The sequence below is a fragment of the Macrobrachium rosenbergii genome, chromosome 32, assembly GCF_040412425.1.
Source record: "Macrobrachium rosenbergii isolate ZJJX-2024 chromosome 32, ASM4041242v1, whole genome shotgun sequence".
Lineage (NCBI taxonomy): Eukaryota > Metazoa > Arthropoda > Malacostraca > Decapoda > Palaemonidae > Macrobrachium > Macrobrachium rosenbergii.
Window position 1 is genome coordinate 559,461 of NC_089772.1, and position 12,782 is coordinate 572,242.

Consider the following 12,782-nt stretch of genomic DNA (forward strand, 5'->3'; position numbering starts at 1 on the left):
TGTGATGGTGTATGTGGTGTTGTGGATATATATATATATATATATATATATATATATATATATATATATATATATATATATATATATATATATATATATATATATATATATATACTATATATATATATATATATGTATATATATATATATATATATATATATATATATATATATATATATATATATATATATATATATATATATATATATATATATATATATATTATATAATATATATATATATATATATATATATATATATATATATAGAATATATATATATATATATATATATATATATATATATATATATATATATATATATATATATATATATATATATATATATATATATATATAGAGCTTGATTTACAATTATTTGATTTTGTGATATGGTTAGCAATTAATACTGATACAACAATATTTTGAAAATATTTTTAAATTTAGCACGCGACGGGCACAGGCAACAGTGTACAATCAAGCAGTGATAGACCACCTTACAATAGACTAACTACTTTCCCTCCATCTCTTTATCCCATCTTCTAGTTAAATAAGTTAAAAAGTAAAAGAGAACAATAGAGGTATTGTTAGTAACGCTATACTCATTGTGTAAATAGATACAGCCATAAACAACCGAACGAGAAACAGCTGTTTTGCTATGAACAACTGAATCAGATAACAACAGCTGTTTTGCTTTCATTTCAACCATTGTACGATAGTTAACAAATTACTGTAGTTATGTTACAAATGATGTTAAGCAGAATAAGACTAATATATTTTTACATTATACCCTCATTCGCTATGGAGAAAAGATTGGCAATGAAATATACTGCTAAATTTAAGCTGCAAGTTGTAGCTGAAGCTGAGAAAAGAATGTTCAAGCTGCTAATGACTAAATGATCGCGCATCGGCAACATCTCCCATAAACTTTGATATGCCATCAAACTTGACCATAAATAAAATTGGAGAGAAAAGTATTTTAATGAAAACAGCTGGGCATGATAAAACACATTTTACTGTTGTTTTCACGCCGATGAAAGGTAAATACGTAAAGCTCATATTAAGATGAAATCAAGTAAAAATAACAAACGGAATCTGTTGATTTGTTTTACACAAAAAACATGGCCCCAACGTCATCTGTTAACAAAATAATAACCAAATTTAGTTCACAACGAGATGTATTTAAGTCATATTTCGACTTAAAAACACTTTGTATAATACAAAATAACCTTGTCCCATATAAGTAAAGTATCTATGAATTCATTTACGCTAACAAGAAGCAAGAAAATCACTCTGAACTGTGTTAAATATGGCAAAATAAACTTACCGCGTAATAGCCCTCAGCTGATTTCCAAACCCAGACATAGATCGCTATACAGTGCAAGAGTAATATGAGAATACATACAGTATTACTGGTTACAGTGAAGTAAAGCATAACTTTTCAAAAGATCTATGGAAAGATGCATATTAGTTATATCTGTATTTAATAATACAATACTAATATGTGAATATTACATGTGCTAATTTTATATCTCGTGTATGATGTGACCCCCTTAAAATTAGCTTAAAAATTGTCTTCAAAAGTTGCATGATATGTGAGTATACATGGCAAACTGTTAAAAACTCAAATTTGCTGCTTTATTAACCCCTCCTCTTCCAGTTTTTAGTTATACTTATAAGTAGCCATCAACAGCCTGATGCCATTCAAATACGCCAACGATGAACCGAAATACCCTTGAAGTATACATGTCTAATTCTTGTTTGTGCATTCAATTTCTTTTTGTACTGAATTACCATAAGTCAATTTGCATGAACCTCCAGAATTAGCTGATAAAGGCAGTTCCTGGTTTACAACGGAGGTTCCATTCTTTCGCTGTGTCGTAAGCCGAAAATCGTCGAAAATTGTAAAAAATCCTAAGAGTAACTTACTTTTAATGCAGCTGGACCTGTCATAACCCAGGGACTGCCTGTGTTAATAATTACTATATGTATATGTACAGAGTATATTGTATAGTGTTGGCTAGGCTGCCATATACTGTTAATAATTACTATATGTATATGTACAGAGTATAGTGTTGGCTAGGCTACCATATATATGTATATATGTATATATGTATATATATATATATATATATATATATATATATATATATATATGTATACATATATAAATATATATATATATATATATATATATATATATATATATATATATATATATATATATATATATATATATATATATGTACTGTATATATATATATATATATATATATGTATACATATATAAATATATATATATATATATATATATATATATATATATATATATATATATATATATATATATATATATATATATATATGTACAAGAGTATATTGTATAGTGTTGGCTAGGCTACCATATATATATATATATATATATATATATATATATATATATATATATATATATATATATATATATACATATACAGAGTATATTGTATAGTGTGGGCTAGGCTACCATATATATGTATATATATATATATATATATATATATATATATATATATATATATATATATATATATATATATATATATATATATATACATATATATATATATATATACATATATATATATATATATATATGTATATGTATATATATATACTGTATATGTATGTATATATATATATATATATATATATATATATATATATATATATATATATATATATATATATGTATATATGTATATATATATATATATATATATATATATATATATATATATATATATATATATATAAATATATATATATATATATATATGTATGTATGTATGTATATATATATATGTATGTATGTATGTATATATATATATCATGTATATATATATATATATATATATATATATATATATATATATATATATATATATATATATATATATATATACTGTATATACATATTATATATATTTGTTCATGTATTTAGAAAATTCGTCCCTCCAGCCCATTAGCTAGGAAATCAAATTTAATGGAGACCCCAATTGGGGGGGACAAATGTAGACATCCTAACCCCATATCATATGATTTTTGGGGGCAGAAATCTGTTAGGGAAGAAGGACCAGTCAGGACCATAATTGGGCTGCGATGATGATGCTTAGGTAGTCTTAACTATAGGACCTATTTCTCTTCGACATTTGCGCTGGTTGTTATTGCTCCTTCCAGGTAAACCAATGCCCTGTGCGCATTCCTAGAAATCGACCTCTCTCGTCACTCCACACCAGACCACGACAGTGCTAGGCTGTTGCTGTTCTTCCTGTTACACTGGCCATGTGTTGGGACTTCTGCAGCTGGAATTGAACTTTTGCAAGTGAGCTCCATGCACAGATACAATAAGGTATGTCTTGAAGTTGCTAGTAACGCCAGTGCTCTTTTCCTTCTCATGAATTTTTCTCCATTTTCAGTATTTCCAACTTTTCACTCTCCCAAAACAAAGCCCTTTTTTTTTCCACAGCCTAGCACTCACATTTGCCTTCATGACTTGTTCCAAGCTTAAATTAAGTTTGATTTACTCTAATATTGGTAAAGGCACACAACATCCTACAGTCTGTGATTTATTGTAGACACTGGATTTATTTAGTAATTTGTTCTGAGGTGAATCCATTACTTGGAATTGTCTCCAAATACAGCCTTAGTTTCTATGATGTGATGGAATGACTGCGATACGTATTTTTTTCAAGTATTGAACCAAGTCAACGGCAGCCTTCATACACTCATATCAATAATGGTTTGAAATATCTAGTTATAAGTTGAATTTTAATTAGATCAGTAATAATGACTAATGTAAATAATATAGGCATTCCTCCCGCAATTCTTGACAGAGCTAAGAGCCATGTGTGGTTGAGGGGCATACTTCTGGTACTTTTCAGAAGAGCCCAAAGCTGCACACCAAAATGGACTCTTCTGGGCTTACCCAGGGAATGCAAGGATCTTGGTTTGATTGAGGGGCCCGCTCCTGGATCTTCCTCCAGAATCTTAAAGTTCAGGAAAACAATGATGTACATCATCAGATTGTGATGGGGTTAATAATCATGAAATGGTATAACTAATGTTCAACAGTAATCATGTAATTTCCTTTTCACTGTATTTGCATCTTCAGTGGAGCTGATGGAAAAAATTTTTCTCATGCTTTCTGCAAATGACTTCATCAAAGTGTAGATTTTTTTAAGAGCAAAGGCCAGTGGAATAGCCAACCTAATGTCTTTTCCTAGCCTGGGCTTGAATAAAACAAGAAAAGGATAAAAAGAATGGTAGTGCTCCTACTAAGGTAGCCATATGAGTCAGGAAAACCAGATGCAAAAGAATTCCAAAGCTTGGCAGTAGATAGAAAAAAAGCTGTCACTGAACAGAGTAATCCAAGGATTATCAACTTCCAAAGAGTAAATTTGGGAAGAGGTGGTCTGATGAGCTTTTCGAGGACATCCAAGACTTCATTGAAGGATATACTTAGGTTACCAATTTCAAACAGAACAAACCTGCAATGGACTCCGCACTGTGACTCGAGTTGACTGATGGTCCACTTCAACAGTCACTATAATATGATACCTTCTGTCATGCATAGGAGGGCTTAGTTGGAAGACACGACTACGGGATCGATTCCCGACGAAAACGATAAGCTCATCAAATCCTGTTGGAGAAATAAATATAAACCTGACAACAAAATAATTCATAGTTCACAAATAAAAAGTTGGGGACTTATAAAGAAAGCATATCAATTACCATGTAACATACGGTCATTTTTGAAAATAGGTAAAACTGAGCTGACCATATGACCTTCCAACTAAAACAAAATAGGTTTATGACTTGAGTCTATTCTGAATTTAAACTGCCAGAATGATAAAGGTTCACTTTTTTCTTAACTGTTAGGTCTTTGATTGGATGCCATAATGTAATGAAAATGTTCCCACAGTATCAGCTCTCATGTACTCAAATAAATAATGGTTTAATGTGACTAGTGTAAGTAGTACTGCTTACCAGGAACATTAATCTGCACCCGGTGCTTAATTATATCTTGGTATAATTTAACTGGGTTAGGACAAAGTTGATCAAAATTCTCCTCAACTGCTTGAACCTCTCTGGTTGTTTCAGAACGAATCCCCGGACATGAATTTAAGCTTAAATGGTCCCAATCTCCAATTCTGTAAAATACAATAAAGTACTCAAAACATAAAGTAATCCTGAAGTGATGGAGAAAAAATCTTCATTTTACTTATGCCTAATGCCAAGGAAGGCAGACATGGCCAAATACTATTTCTACCTAAGATAGCAAAATCTTGAGACATCTAAAATTCTCTCATCTAAAGTGGAAACTCAGTGCTCAGTTACTTCTGTTTTTAAGCATCAAACATAACTGAAATAAGATGACTGTCTTTTATATGAAGACATGGAGGCAATAAGTCAATAGGTTGCGAAAAAAAGTACTGCCAGTGATATTGCTATTGTAATCATAACCACTGGTTGTCATGGTAGCAGCAAAGCACCGGTCAGTACATCTTGATAGTTGCATGTTAGCCTGAAGTTTGGAATTCTCTATAGTCTTTAGAAACAGTAGTTATGGAGTGATCTGTTCATTGGTGCTGTCATTTACATTTGCACTCTTGCAGAAAGTATTTTAGGCCTCTCCATTTATGAAATACAGTTCTGAGATAAGATATGATTGTTCTGGAGTAACTAAGAAACAAGTGGCATAGTCACATGACCTATGGTTAGTGTGTAAGACACCTACCAAATTTGTATGAATTTTAATGCTTTTCAGGAACAACAAGAAATCTGAAATCGAACATATTAAATAGCATAGGAGTCTTCCATAGAGATCCATCATATCCTGAATTTTAGAATTTTAGTGGTTCATGTGACTATGCCACTTGTTTTACCAAGTTACAATCTAATATGTCAGCAAAAAGGCTGGCTAAATGAAAAATAGAAAAGACAACATTCCATTAAGAAATTCAGTGTTAGAATATAAAAAAATGTTTTTTCAACTGGAGAAGGTTTTCCTTCCCATTGAATACTGTTAGGTACATAACAGAATATATGTGCAGGCATTTCCATACATCTTCGCTATATGAATCGAATTGGCTGAAGAGGCTCTGCTTCTTGACAAAGGGAATACACTTCTGAACTGCTCCAAATGAATCCTTTTTCTTAAGATACCCAGCACAAGATAAGAAATCTAGCAAAGGTAATAAGTAGGTGTTTCAATAAACCTATGATTTAATAGATTGAGGTATTAGGCAACAAAATTATCTCATATATCTTTACCTTCCTTAATATATGTATGGATTTCAAAAGTTGGAAAGGTAAAGGAACGATTTAAAAGGTGTCTAGAAAATGCAAACCGTTCTTATGGGCAAAGAAATAATTTCAAAGTTAATCGTATACACGTACTCACCCATCCGTACAAGAGTCATCATCTGAAACAGAACCTTCACGACTTCTGCTCTTTCCAGAAGCAGGGCTGGAAGGTAAGGAGTCAGGTTCTTGGTACTTGGATGAGGCAAGAACTTCTAGCTTAGATACACCATTCTCCTTTAAAAAAAAAAAAAAATTTTAATATATACTGTACTATGATCTATAATGTACTAGGAGTGATGTTGCCTTCATTATAAAACTGGAACCAACAGGAAATAACGATTTTGTTTATTTTGCAAACTGTATACAGTAATTCAGTTGAAATAAATTGCAGGTATACACCGCCATTATTTTTTATAATAAAGTTTCAAATTGAATGACACATCTATTGAAGCGAATAAACATGTCAAATTGCTACCCACCTCTACCTGAGTCATGACAGTAACTTTAGAGTTAGGACCAATCTCATTGACAACTGTCAATTCCCTAATGCAGGGCCCAGCTGATGTTACAATTGGCTGAGGATCTGGTGGCTTACTCAAGTAGTGGGACACAAGATTATACATAGACATCATTATTCGAGGTGTAAGTGAGAACTCCAGGCTGTCTCTTGAATCGACAAAAATACACGTTGAAAGTTCTCCTGTTTCTGTATCTTCAGAGTCCTGGTCAGCACTATCTAAAGTTCAAGGATAAATGTTCACATGATTAAGATTATACATAACATTCTCAGATTACACAGGCACTATTGTGGCTGAATGTATATATATACTGAATAATCTTCAAACAAAAATGAAATGCAGGAGTACTCTTTGGATTAAAAGTGGGGAATCTAGATGGTGTGAGCTTCACAATAACAATAGTTCTATCTGATTCAACAATAACCATAAAAACTGTGGCATCAGTTTATAAGTATTCTAGTTTTGGTTTTTTATACAGTACTGTTGAACAAATGAAGTATTTTTCATTTTCTACCCTCTATGCATTTGACTTGCCATAAATAGAAATGTGATTTACAGTATTTTAATTTTGTGTGTATTAGTTATACAAGTTATTCATCATGATAATTTAAATTACATGAAAACTCAAAATGCAGATACTGTATTAATACAGTTTTGTACTTATCTTGCTAAACAGCCAAGTTTTACCCTATTTTTCACATTCAGAGTAACTTTTTTATTGTTTGTATCATACAGGTTTTGGTTACTTGATTGGAATTGTAGTTGCAAACTCTTATTTACTATTTGGAGCTGGAAAGTATCACATTGCCTTAAAAAATGGACATATGTAATTCAGGATCCTGTTGCTAGCAATTCAGATGAAAGTGAGGAATGATTCAACAAACTTACTTAATTAAAATGTTTTATTTTCAATTTAAATTTCTGTCTTAAGAATTTCAAAATAGTATCTATTTTCTGTAATTCAAACACATACAGTAAACCCCTGTATTCGGCGTTCTCATGGTTCATTTCAATTTATGGTTTCTCTGTGGAACATATCTAGCCATCATTCGCGGAAAATTCGCCCATTTGCAGTATTTTTCACTGAGAAATATTCACCAATTACTGTATTTTCATATAATTTTCATGAATAAATGCACTTTTTGTGATAAAACTATTAAAATACTCAGGTATAAGCATTTTTACAGGGTTTTTCTTGGTTTAAGCTATCAAGATGGGCAGTTCCAAGTGTTTTAGAGGGGTTTTAAGCATTCGCGGATTTGACCTATTCGCGGGGGTGTGTGGGACGCATCCCCTGCGAATACGGGGGGTTCACTGTATTCTTAAAAATAACTCCACTTTCTAGCTATGGATTTCTCGAATGAGAAAAACCGTTTCACTGGAAACATATAGCCTGCTGCTTATCAGTCCTCTATATCACTAAATTACACTGTATCATTCCCTTGTAGAATGCAAAACAGACTGATGTCTAGGGCCATCTTAGATGTACTATTCTAGGCTACTATCTATGGCAGTCTCACACGACACTATTCTCCACTGATATTTAGGACAGTCTCACCTGGCACTATTCTGGGAGGACCAAAAACCCCACCATCAACATCATCTTGTGACTCAGGTCCATCCCCTGATGACTCTCCTGACTTTGGCTCTGGACATTCTTCTTCCTTAAGTCTGTGTTTTGCTTCCTCGTCGCTGCTATTTGCATCTTCTGAGCCCTCTGAGTCACTGGAGAACATGTGTGAAAATGCACTCGAGATTTTGTGAAGGAGGCCATCTTCAGTTTCTGAATCGGAATCCAATGGATAACCTGCAATTAGAACCAATATCTTTGATCATAATCCTAGATTATGCTTTTAACTTTTATCTTTGCATTCTCAGTTTAAGATATAATACATGAACACATGATGTGATTTATCATATACAGTATATGGTGACGTATGTAGATATGGAATTACTTCGATTTAATTTGTCACAAATTGAAAAAATTGGCTTGCATTCCATGGCTACAAATTCATATTAGACTTGAAAAAAGCTATGTTGATAATGATTACACTATAAACAATAAAAAAAACTGCAGTTGCATGGCCAATAAATCTTAATTGTGAAAAAATTGCAGTACTTTTAAAAACCAAAGCTTAAATAAATATGGGGTCATTTAACACCATGTTGTAACTACCAACATCCATCCTGCTGGCATTACAATGAACGTAAAATCCATGATAGAGATAGATATATATCTATCTATCTATATATATATATATATATATATACACACATACAGGCAGTCCCCGGTTAACGGCGGCTCGGTTAATGGCGATCCGGTTTTATGGGGCTTGTCTAGCAATGAAAATCTGCAATTTTTGGCGCCGAAAATCACCAATTTCCGCTTATCAGTGCTGATAATTGGGTATTGGCGCTAACACATACTTAACAGGGGTGCCGATAACTGAAAATCGGCACTTTTTGGCACCGATAAGCCCAAAAATCACCGAAAAAGCACCAGAAATCGCCGATTTCAGTTATCATCACGCCCCCCAGAACGGAACCCCCAGCGATAACCGAGGGCTGTCTGTATATACTTCGAACTTGCATGAGGTTAGGTTCCAGAACCCCTCGCGCAGGGTGAATTTTCGCGTAAGTTTGGCATGGTCTCTAAAAATGCTAATAAATGCTTATTTCTAAAGTTTAAACACTAAATATGACCCTAATCATGCTCCCAAATTTTTAAGTTAACTTTGAAATGAAATTAAAGTTACTGTAATTTCATTTAAAAGTTAGCTTAATACATTACCCTTGAAAAGAGAAATAAATGATTGACATAAAAACCGAGATTTAGAAGAGAATTTCTCTCTCTCTCTCTCCCCCCTTCCAACCGCGCTATTTTTAGAATCGTCTAACCTCTTTTTAACAACTTTATTCTGCGACTCTTTCTCTTTGTTCTGAAATGCTTTTTCATGAACAAACAGTGTTTTATATTTTGACTAATACAACTCTTAGTTATTATGTCTCTGTTTTAAAACGTATTTGCAACACTAGCGTATTTACGCTTCGTAGACGATACAGGTCAAATTAGATCAATTTAAACTATCTACTGTACAGGTAAAGACGTACAGAGAATTAATAAGTTGTAAAAATGTGTGATCGCTAACTATGAGAGAGAGAGAGAGAGAGAGAGAGAGAGAGAGAGAGAGAGAGAGAGAGAGAGAGAGAGAGAGAGAGAGAGAGATTGTCCTTACTTAAGAGAGTGAAATTATTTATCAATTATTATGGAGACTGAGAGAATAACACACGGGAGAGAAAGAGAGAGAGAGAGATTGTCCTTACTTGAAATATCAAGTTATATTATTTATGAATTATTAAGGGGGGAGAGAGAGAGAGAGAGAGAAAGTTATTCTTACATTAGATATCAAAAGATGGAAATCCAGTATTAAACTAACCATTACATGAAATTAAAGTTACTGTAATTTCATTTAAAAGTTAGCTTAATAAATTACCCTTAAAAAAAGAAATATATGGTGTGACTCTCTCCCCATTCCGTCAATCTATTTTTAAAAGTCCCCTCAACCTCATTTTAAAAAAACTTCTTTATTCTGTCACTTTCTCTTTGTTCTGAAATGCCCTATGTCTGTGTTTTAGAACGGCACACTTACAGTTTGTAAATGGTACAGGTAAAATCAGATCAATTCAAAGTTATTTACTGTACAGTTAAAGACATACAGAGAAACACTGCAGTATTACGTAGGTTGTATTACGTGGGTTGGCTGACTTGAACGAGAGAGAGAGAGAGAGAGAGAGAGAGAGAGAGAGAGAGAGAGAGAGAGAGAGAGAGAGAGAGAGAGAGTTGTCCTTACTTAAGAGAGTGAAATTTGTTATGAATTGTTACAGACACACACACGAGAGAGAGAGAGAGAGAGAGAGAGAGAGAGAGAGAGAGAAATTTGACCACCGATTAGCAACACTCCTCCTTGTCATGTTAAATGACATGTCTGACAGCTTTTGCCTTCACCTCCTCCTTACAAAAGATGAGGGAAGAATTTGTTTGTTAAAAATAATACGAATTTTGTCATTACAGTTTTATTATTATTATTATTATTATTATTTAATTTTATTACTGTTATTATTTGAAAATTAGTACTTATTATTAGTAAAAGTTTATTTGTCATACAAATAAACATACTTGTATACATGTACCAAAAATTCATCTCACTAAAAGTGAGAGAGAGAGAGAGAGAGAGAGAGAGAGAGAGAGAGAGAGAGAGCGAGAGAAATTATTACTTTTAATAATATTTAATGTTATCTAATTTACACATAAAAGCTTGAAAACTCATAAATTAAATAAAATAATGAAACAAACACTTTTGCTGGGTTTCTCAGTGTTCGCATATGTTCATGTGTCTGTGAAAAACTCATGTATGACCATTAGTTAGGTTCCAGTGAAAAATTCGTGTGTCTGTGATTAGAACTCCGAATCGCGCATTCGAGGTATTACTGTATATATATTGGGATGTCATGCCACATTCAGGGTTGCCATTAAGCAGGACTATAAGAACAAGCATGGTCACCGTCTATCAAGAGAGCTACTAGAAGCACAGACCAAAATACTAGACTACAAACCCACCCCAAGATTCCTGTCCATCCTTGGGGGTTTACATACAAAATGAAAAAAAAAAACCTTCAATTAGGCCCCAATCTAGGAACTGTTCATATCACAAACATTAAAACACCTATGAGACCACCAGATGCTGCCCAAAGAACATGGAGACACTGCCACCTTACCTTCCTACCACTGACAGTTCTGATACAATGTGTCATCATTACAGGCAGACCATCAACATACCCTACCTTACTATTCCCACTAATCCCCATTCTTGTTAGCATACTGGCCAACCAACACTTTTGTCTCGCAGATTTTGTATAAAATCCTCTTTTCTTTCTTTTGTATTTATTCAATCCTAATAAAAGAACTAAGATAGTTCAGAATCTTTTGTCCCATTCTGATACTTTTCAACACAAGGTTTTCCTTAAGTTATTGGTAATTGTTCTTCCAAGTACTAAAGATTTAGATTTCTGAAAATTTGGCTATGAGGCCAAGCACTAGGGCAGTTTCAGACATTCAGTGCTTGAGATGAAAAGACAGGGTTGGAGTGGTTGGACAGCAAGATGGAAGAAAGAAAATGGGAACAGAGGTAAAGTAAAAGGTTATCATGTGGGTGCAGCTATGGGCCGAAGGGATACTGCAAACAATACTTTAAATCGACTTGAAAGAACTAAGATAAGAAGTACTTTCTGCCGAGCTGCTTAACTTCAATTTGGCCTGTCTAAAAGAAATTCTCCCCAAGCACATGGATGGCCATTTGCATGATCCTGAGGTTTGATACCACAAGGACACAAAACCTTCCAGAAAAGCCAGATATCTATCCAGAAAAAAGGCAGGAAGAGGAGCTGAGGAAGCTGAAGGCAAGAAAAGTTTCCCTAATTTAACCCTAGGCCTCCACCACTGTTTAAAGTGACATAAGAAGGAGAATTAATGAGAAACTTGGTACAGTATACATTTATGCCACTACTAGTGGAGAAGCCCCCAGAAAGTGATAAGACTCAACAGAGGCAAACTGAAGACAGTCCACGAGAAGGTCTTCAATAAACTGGCTGGGATCACTTTGTCAATGACCAAGAAGAACCCCTCAATCTCTGGCTCAACTGCCACATTCTATCCATGCTTTCCCTACAATTGAGAGCCTCCTGGGTAATGTCCTTGATCTCAAGGACAATGGAAGATTTCAATAATGGGTCCCATTTGCAGGCAGCAATCCTCATTAAGTCCAGGAGAATCAGAGGTTGCCCATTCAGCAGCATACTCCATTAATATCTTGTCAATCTTGCCAAAGAACTCCACTCTCACCCTGACATTATTATCTA

General features: G+C 33.2%; 1 protein-coding gene across 4 annotated transcripts in view; it reads right to left on the reverse strand.

The window, feature by feature from the left end:
- LOC136855600 (intermembrane lipid transfer protein VPS13A-like) overlaps nucleotides 1-12,782 on the reverse strand; it is a 315,401-nt gene that overhangs the window by 193,520 nt on the left and 109,099 nt on the right. For all 4 annotated transcript variants that reach the window (XM_067132695.1, XM_067132694.1, XM_067132693.1 and 1 more), the window contains exons 14-18: nucleotides 8,425-8,673; nucleotides 6,828-7,084; nucleotides 6,446-6,582; nucleotides 5,029-5,192; nucleotides 4,530-4,681 (exon numbers count right to left, since the gene is read on the reverse strand). In XM_067132695.1, the coding sequence (XP_066988796.1) occupies nucleotides 4,530-4,681; nucleotides 5,029-5,192; nucleotides 6,446-6,582; nucleotides 6,828-7,084; nucleotides 8,425-8,673 (959 nt within the window). The remainder of the gene's footprint in view (nucleotides 1-4,529; nucleotides 4,682-5,028; nucleotides 5,193-6,445; nucleotides 6,583-6,827; nucleotides 7,085-8,424; nucleotides 8,674-12,782) is intronic.